Below are 8,426 nucleotides of genomic sequence, written 5' to 3'. Positions count from 1 at the left end.
CGTCCCCAGGGTGCGTGGAGAGCTGGGTGGGTTTGCAGGGTGAGAGTGGTATTCCGGAGAAGGTATTAGATTGTTGTTTAAGATCCAAGTCGTTGGAGTAAAGTATTCTGTGGCTTTTTGGGAATTTGGGTCTTCTCCCGGCTCCTGTAGTTATTGTGGTGAGAGGGGCCCTCCGGGGCCATATTTGCGGCCTGTTGTCATCTTGTTTGGTGCAAGTGTGACTTGGGGAGTTCACAGAACTAACGGCTGATGCTTGCTTTCTTTTCCTGGCCCTCAGGTTATATCAACATGCCCCCTTTCCTGTTGCTGGAAGCCGTCTGTATTTTCCTGTTTTCCAGAGGTAAGATATTTTTTGGTGGTGGGCGGGGGCGGAGGGAAGTCCTGGGGGTTTTGTTTGCTTCAGATCCCTTTGATTTTAACTTCAGAACGTCTCTCTGCTCCGCGGCCACCTGCCTGGCCTGAGCCGCATCTTCATGTGCTTTGACCACTGCAGTAGCCTCCTGGCCGGTCTCCCCGGGTCTGCGAGGTCCTTCTCCAAACCCCTCTCCGCTCAGCAGCCATTTCAGAATGCAAATCTGATCGTATCTGCACCTTTCTCCACCCCCTCCTAAAACTTTCAAGTGACTTTCCGTTGCTCTTAAGAGGCCCTGCCTGATCCTGTCCATGGCCACGTGAAGTCCCCTTTGGTGTCTCCTCCCCTCTCGCTTTGCACGGCAGCCCCACCCTCCTCTCAGTTCTGCCCAGCGTCCTCCCGCCCTAGCACCAAAGAGGCTCTGAGCTACGGCGGCCCCTCTGCTTGGATCACCCCCTCACCCCGACACTGCCTCCCTGGTAAACTCCTACCCAGCCTTCAGCACCCAGCACAATTCCCCTGGGACCCCCAGGTCAGGTCAGATCCCCCTACTCAAACCTCCAGTCACCTCTGCTCTGTAGCACTTAACACAGATGTGAGTTTACTTTCGTGAGAATTTCAGAAAGTTACATCTTTTTCACTGCACGTAAGCTCCATGAGGAAGGAGACTGCATGTTCTTTTTTTTTTTTTATTTTAGCGCATTATGGGGGTACAAGTGTTAAGGTTACTTATATTGCTCATGCCCCCCTCCCCCCTCGAGTAAGAGCTTCAAGCATGTCCATCCCCCAAACATTGCACATCTCACTCATTGTGGTTGTATATACCCCTCCCCTCCTCCCCCTTCCCACCCTCCCAACACCTGATAAATGTTACTCCTATATGTCCACTTAGGTGTTGATCCGTTAATACCAATTTGCTGGTGAGTACATGTGGTGCTGGTTTTTCCATTCTTGAGATACTTCACTTAGTAGAGTGGGTTCCAGCTGTATCTAGGAATATACAAGAGGTACTATATCACCATTGTTTCTTAAAGCTGAGTAGTACTCCATGGTATACATATACCACATTTTATTAATCAACTCATGAATTGATGGGCACTTGGGTTGTTTCCATAGCTTTGCAATTGTGAATTGTGCTGCTATAAACATTCGAGTGCAGGTGTCTTTTTCATAACGTGACTTTTGATCTTTTGGGTAGATACCCAGTAGTGGAACTGCTGGATCAAATGGTAGATCCACTCGTATTGCTTTGAGGTATCTTCATATTGCTTTCCACAGAGGTTGAACTAGTTTGCGGTCCCACCAGCAGTGTAGGAGTGTTCCTATCTCTCCGCATCCATGCCAGCATTTGTTGTTTGGGGACTTTTGATAAAGGCCATTCTCACTGGAGTTAAGTGATATCTCATTGTGGTTTTTATTTGAAACTGCATATTGTTTATTCACTGCGGCGTGATCCGGTGCCTAGCACTGGGCGTGGCACATAGCCTTGCTCAAGCAGCTCATTAATGGATGAATAATGGAGCAAATCAAGTTTGTTTCCCACTTTGTCCCTCCCATATTTCTAGCCTCTTTCAAATATGAGAGGGTAGGAAGGAATCATTGTGTTTGCAGATCGTTGCCTCACAAGCAAGAACAGGTGGGCCGGGTGGCTGAGCTGGCCACGTCTACCTGCGGATGCGCTTCTGTAAGTCCAGGGCTTTGGACTGTGGCCTCTGCGACTCTTGCTTGCAGTTCCTCCCTGGTCTGTGTTGTGGCCAGTGTGTATTTGCTCTCTGCTGAGTTGGCTGCTGTCACCACCTGCCTGTTCCCCAGACTCTGGGGGAGTTGGGACATAGTTTCTTTATGTTATCCACGTGGTAACTGTTGTGATGTGAATATAACTCCTCCACCTTCCTGTTTTCTCTCCTGTTACCTGTTCGTTCTGGTCACATAACATGGAGCTCACGGTCCCTCCCCCATTGCCTTGTAATGTCTGCTTCTCTGTTTTTTTCTCCCAGTCCCCCCCTCCCTCCCTGTGCAGGAGGTCCTCGTGAGCAGGGAGACCGTCGGGAAGATTTCGGTGGCCAGCAAAAGTAAGTCGGCATTTTTCTTAACCTTCCAAACGCCCACTCAGACCCCGGCATGACTGACCCAGGGGAAACTGTGTTCCTGCGGATAGTTTCCGCCCCTCTACTGTCTTCCTTTTGCTGTGTGGCCAGGGTCATTTCCCCCAAACGGGGGCCTGACCAAGTCACTCTCATTGCTTAAACAAAACACAACAAAAACAAAGCAAAATCAATACATCTCTATGGTTGAATTTCTTGGCCTGCACCTCAAGGTCTTCTGTCACCTGACCACCATCCACCTAGACACCCCATCTCCCTCCGTGCCCCTTCCTCTTCCTCCTTAATCAGCGTCCCTCCACGTGGCTGTGATTTCTGCTGTTTGAACTCTTCGGTGACATGGCCTCATGTATCAGGGTGCCTGGCTGTGTCTGGACTAGATTGTGGCCACTTGAGGGCTGGGACCAAGGCTTTTCAGTGTCCCTCACAGGCCCAGGAGACCCCCTGTGGAGCTTACTTAGTGTCGTTGAACTAGATTCTTCTGTCGTTACAAAGACTTTCATGTTTGTGTCAACGGTGGGTGTGTGCTTCCCGCTTCAAAGGGGGGCTGCCTCTGGCCCGGACCTTCCACAGTTTTTCTCTCCCCTGAGGAGAAGCAGCCTGGGCCCCCACAAGGTCGTTTCTGCCTTCACTCTGCTTTGAGAGTGAGACCCACGTGCTGCCAAACCACGGGGAAGTTGATGGTCACCCGTCTGTCCCACTCCGCGCAGTGATGTGGTGCTCGGCTGCCGTGGACATCCTGTTTCTGTTGGACGGGTCTCACAGCGTTGGGAAAGGGAGCTTTGAAAGGTCCAAGCACTTTGCCGTCACGGTCTGTGATGCCCTGGACATCAGCCCTGACAGGGTGAGTACAAGCCTTATCAGTCTTTGGCTGCCAGTGACAGAAATTCTCTCTTAAACAGACGGGGACATTTACTGGCTTGTAGAACTGGGAAGATCAAGGAGGTGAATCCTGGTGTCAGGCACAATGGGGCCCAAGGGCTCAGTGGAGGTTTTTGAGCATTGTTCTCTTTTTCTCCTCTCAATTTTGCTTTCCTTGGTTGGCTTCCCTCCCAGGCAGGTTTTCCTTACATAGCAAAGTTTCCCTTCATTGTCCTTCAAGCTAGCGAGCCCAGTATAAATCAAGTGGACTTCTTTCCTTGCAGATCTGGCAAAAGTCCCAGGGAAGGCTCTGATTGGGCAGGCTTAGTTCACATGACAACCCCTTAACCAATCACAGTAGTCGGAGGGAAGGGAGTCTCTGGCCAGACCTGAGTCAAGTTTTGGGGGCGGGGAAGTAGATTTGATTTTCCACTAGAAAGAGAGATTTGTGTTTGTAGTACAACAGGAAAGGGAAATAGTTTTGGCCTAGTGGAACAAAACTACTACCTCAGCGGAGTAGGGTCTTAATATGAAGCACAGCTCCCACCCTCTCTGTTCACTTGAAAGGGACTACTTCTGCCTGAGTGAATCCAGCCAGTGTTTTTTCATTCCTTATTCTTTAAATAGTAGGTCTTAAAGATCAGCAGAGCGTGAGAGCTGTGGTAATTGTTTCTAAAAGGGACGTTTTTAACAGCCCACTAGAAGAATGGGCAGTGAACACAGATCGTTCTCAGAAAATGAAACACAGATGGACTTTAGGCTTATGAAAAGATGCCCAACCTCACTCAATGTAATAGCAAATCTCTAACTGACATACCATTTTTCAGTTACTGGACTAGCAAAAATACACAGCTTAGTAATATGCTCCACTGGCAAATCTTAAAGAAACTAGTCTTCCCCTACAGTGCTGGGTGGGTGTAAAATGGTGCAACCTCTATGTAGCAATATAATAGTATTTGTCAAAAGCTTGGACCCTTACACGGGCTTGCACTCTTTGACCCAGCAGTTCTATTTCTAGGAATTTATTCTGCAGATAATACTCATCAAATAATGCTGTAATGAATAACTCTGTATAATTGTCAAAGATTTCAGGCAAACCAAATATACATTGAGAAGAGACAAATAAATAAAATATGGTGCATTCATATAGTAAAACATTGGGCAGCTGCTATGGACAGGCACCAGAAAAAAATAAGTATAAAAAGTAAAGTGCAAATGGTATGTATAATATGTTACTTTTTATGTAAAAAAAGGGGAATGAGAATCTGTTTCTGCTTGTATGTGCATAAACTTTGGAGGGATTTGTAGGAGGCTGAGAATAGAGATTTCCCATTGAGGGAGGTGGTGGGCGTGAGCAGACAGGGCTCAAGTTCAGAGGGAGACTCATCTATACAGATAGACTTTTGTCTGTGCATTTTGAACCACGTGAACCTACTCAAAAATCAAGTTAAAAACTAAGATGGGTGTTTTGGTCTGGATAAGCCATAATTACTTGAATTAGAGACTAGTCACATACAGGTTGAGGAAGGAAGTGGTTTTCCAAGATAACATTCCTAGGTTAATCCTAGTAAAACCTCTAGGATTTAGGAACAAAAGTGGCTTTTAATGAAGGCCAGATTTTCTCCAGAACGGCATGTCATATTGGGAGCTGGACCGCAGACAGCCTTACACGATCATCTGAAGGCCCCGTAGCAAACATCATTCAATCTAAGCACGAGCAGCCTGGACAGAAGTTCTGACCATGATGTCGGCCCAGCATAGACCCTAAAGGGCCAGGGCCAAGGACTGCCGAATCCCCATGCTCCTCCACACGGGGCCCTGCTTTTGAAAGGATTCTCCATGAAGTTTCCCTGTTATTCATGGAGGAGGTAGCATAAAGATTAAAAACTGTTGACCTTGGCAATGATGTGTAGTGTGTCCTCAAACAAGTGACCTGGAGGTCCCTGAGGATGGCAAGTTGGGAGAGGAGAGCTGTATGGATTTTTCTTAGTGTCTGTTTTATAGATGAGGAAACAGGCTCAGAGAGGCTAAGTGACTGCCTAGGGTTGCACAGCAATCTCAGGAAAGAGCTAGGTGTGGAAGAACTGGGGCTCTTGACTCTCAGCCTGGCACTTGCTCCATTAGGCCATTTGTCTCCCTCCCCATGGGTAGCCTCTGGGCCAGAATGAGGTGATGGCCCTCATAAATCACACCCCGCTATCACATAGCAAATGGCCAGCCAGCACTGTGGCAGCGGGGGACGGGTTGGGCGTATAAGAAAGCCATGACAAGAAACTTCCTTGCTGGTGCTGTTGCCGGACCACATCTACAACATGGCGCTGAGTTCTGGAGGCTGGTTTTTAGGTTAGATATTGGCAAAAACGGTGCCCGTGAGAGGAGGGAGCCAGGACCCGTGACAGGCCTGGAAACTTCTTGACATGGAAAAATGGTGTCTCAGTGTTGTGAGGTCATGCATCTTTCCCCTAAAGAGCCATCTGTATTTCTTGTTCTGTGATCTCTGTTCATTTCCTTTGCCCTTTTTCCATGGATTGTGCATTTTTTATATATCGATTCCTGATGGCCATTTTCATGTGGAAGAGGGTGCACAGTGGCCCCATTTTTATCAGGAGGGAAGAATCTGGATATTCAGGGAGTTAAATTTGGGTTTAACCTGAGAAAAACTTTCTCACAGCGAGATTGGGGGAGCAAAGGAGTCCAGTGTTGACTTGGGTGAGCGAGGGAGTCTCGACCTCCCGACCTCCCGGTGCTGGAGTGCTGACTTAGACTCCCTGGCGTGCTGAAGAAGGGTTTTTGCATGAGGGCGATTGAAGATGGTTCAGGCTTCAGGCTTTATGTTTTTGCTGCTGCATTTTTGTGTCCTCCTCTTGTTGTCTCCATGTGCAAGGGAGTTATTTGATTTGCGCCTTCTTTTACTTTCGGTAACTTTAGTTTCAGGGAAGAAATTTTCAAGTAGCTGTAAATGAAGGATTTTATGGATGTTCAGTTGTTTTGAGGTGGATTTAAGGTGTTTGAAGTGTTCCTCTTAACGCTTAAAAGCTGAGAAGTTCACTTCCTGGCTGTAAGGTAAGGACTGCAGCGGGTGATTACAATGTGAGGAGGAGTCCAGGCGGACTGGCTTCTGAGCCTACAGCAAACTGGAGATAAAAGGCAACTCTTCTGCCCAAACCACCAATTAGATAAAATGCCTTAACTACTGACTTCAGCTGTTTCCTTCTTGTTTCGAGGTTGTGTCCTTCCTGTTTAATCTAAGTAATACACCCAGCTGTTGGTCTCAGGGGAGTTTTTTTGTTTTTTTAAACTAATTCATTCACAGGGCTCAGTAAAAAGATACACAGCGAAAAGTCTTCCTCTCACCCACACATTTTCCATTTGACCAGTCCCCTGACCTCTTTTCTTGAGTATCCTTCCAGAATCATTTCATGGAAATACAAGCAATATGAATATATATTCTTATTTTTCCCTTATTATGCAAGGGATTGCATACTATACCCATTGTTCTCCCTCCTGCTTTTTTCCTCCTCACATTATCTTGAAAATCTTTTCATATCTGTGTACAGGTATATAGTATTTTTACAGCTAATTAATGTTCCATCCTAAGGATTTAGCAAGATCTAATTAACCAAACCCCTGCTGGTGATTATTTGCTATTAATAAATACATTGTGATCTTGTGAGTACATCATTTCATGTATGTGGAAGTATGTCAGTAAGATAAATTTCCAGTAGCCCTGTGCATTTTTAATTTTCAGTAAATATAGACAAATTGCACTCCATGGATGCTGTGCCAATTTACATTTCTACCAGCAGTGTTTGTTAGCCCCGCAAACATTCTATGTGTTTTTTTGCTAAACTGACATGGAAAAATGGTGTCTCACTGTTGTGAGGTCAAGCATCTTTCCACTAAAGAGCCATCTGTATTTCTTGTTCTGTGATCTCTGTTCATTTCCTTTGTCCTTTTTCCATGGATTGTGGATTTTTTATATATCGATTCCTAGATACTCTTTTTATATATCGAGGAAACGAACCCTTTGTCTTCAACATGACCTGCAAGTAATTTTTCCATTTTGTCTTCATTTTTTACTGCATTTAGGTATGTTTTGCCCTGTAGATTTTTTTTTTAATGTACTCACATTTATCTTTCCTTTATGGCTTCTGGATTTTAAGTCATAATAAGTACGGGTCTTTTGCACTTCGAAATTTAAAAAATTGTCCCAGGAATTTTTCTAGAACTTTCATGGCTAGATTTTTCACACTTATCTTGACTCCATTTGTAATTTATGCTTTATTTTTGGTAGATGGCTGTCTAGTTGTCCCAGTATCATTTATTGACTAGACAATCTTTTCTCCAGGAGAGACCCCTTTTTATCACACACTAACTTCAAGGGAAACCTGGGAAGGTTTCCTTCTCAGAAACTTCTTCCTGAGTTTGCCTCCTGCTCTGTCACCTCCATCTCCCGCCATGAGCCCTCCCAAGACCCAGACTCCTTCCCACTCAGAGCACCTAGCGACTCCTCCTCACAGAGCCTCCTGCCTACAGGAGGGAAGCCAGCAGAGCTGAGCGCTGGGGAGCAGGTGCAGGTGGCCAGGTGTGGCACTCTCCTCACCTCCCAAGCCCCGGGGCCTGTCAAGGGATTGGCAGGGAGAGGATTCAAGCGGGGAGCAAAAGGCAGTGCCATTGCTTCAATATGAGTCATTGTCCCATTTGAAAGCTTGGCTTGAACTGGGCTTAGCTGGAAGGAGAGTAACGAAGAATGAATTTTCTCCAAGGGTTTTGGTGAACCAAGGACTAGGTGCAGGGCTTATTCTCTCAAGAGGAAACCTGAACGTTCATAGCCGCCTCTGCTTAAGATCTCCACGCAGGAGTGGGGAACCTGCGGCCTTGGGGTCACATGTGGCCCTCCGGATCCCAGAGTGCGGCCCCTAGACCAAATCCAAACCTCACAGAACAAATCTCTTTATTATAAAGATTCATTCTGTAAAATTTGGATTCAGTCAAAAGGCCGCACTCGAGGATCCAGAAGGCCATGCATGGCCCCGAGGCCGCACGAGCCCCACCACCGGAGAATGACTTTACTCAGTTTCCCTTCTCCAGTTTTGTAAGGCTTTGGGTTT

The 8,426-nt window shown here is 46.5% G+C and overlaps 1 protein-coding gene across 1 annotated transcript in view; it reads left to right on the top strand.

Moving 5' to 3' along the window:
- Window positions 1-288: 288 nt before the first annotated feature.
- Window positions 289-8,426, top strand: part of VWA2 (von Willebrand factor A domain containing 2) — a 35,610-nt gene continuing 27,472 nt past the window's right edge. Inside the window, exons 1-3 of the mRNA XM_012772552.3 lie at window positions 289-340; window positions 2,350-2,424; window positions 3,165-3,298. Coding sequence (XP_012628006.1) covers window positions 289-340; window positions 2,350-2,424; window positions 3,165-3,298 — 261 coding nt within the window. The remainder of the gene's footprint in view (window positions 341-2,349; window positions 2,425-3,164; window positions 3,299-8,426) is intronic.

This window comes from Microcebus murinus, chromosome 14 (genome assembly GCF_040939455.1).
Source record: "Microcebus murinus isolate Inina chromosome 14, M.murinus_Inina_mat1.0, whole genome shotgun sequence".
Taxonomy (NCBI): Eukaryota; Metazoa; Chordata; class Mammalia; order Primates; family Cheirogaleidae; genus Microcebus; species Microcebus murinus.
Note: the sequence above shows the minus strand (reverse complement) of the source record. Positions and strands in the feature narration are given on the sequence as shown.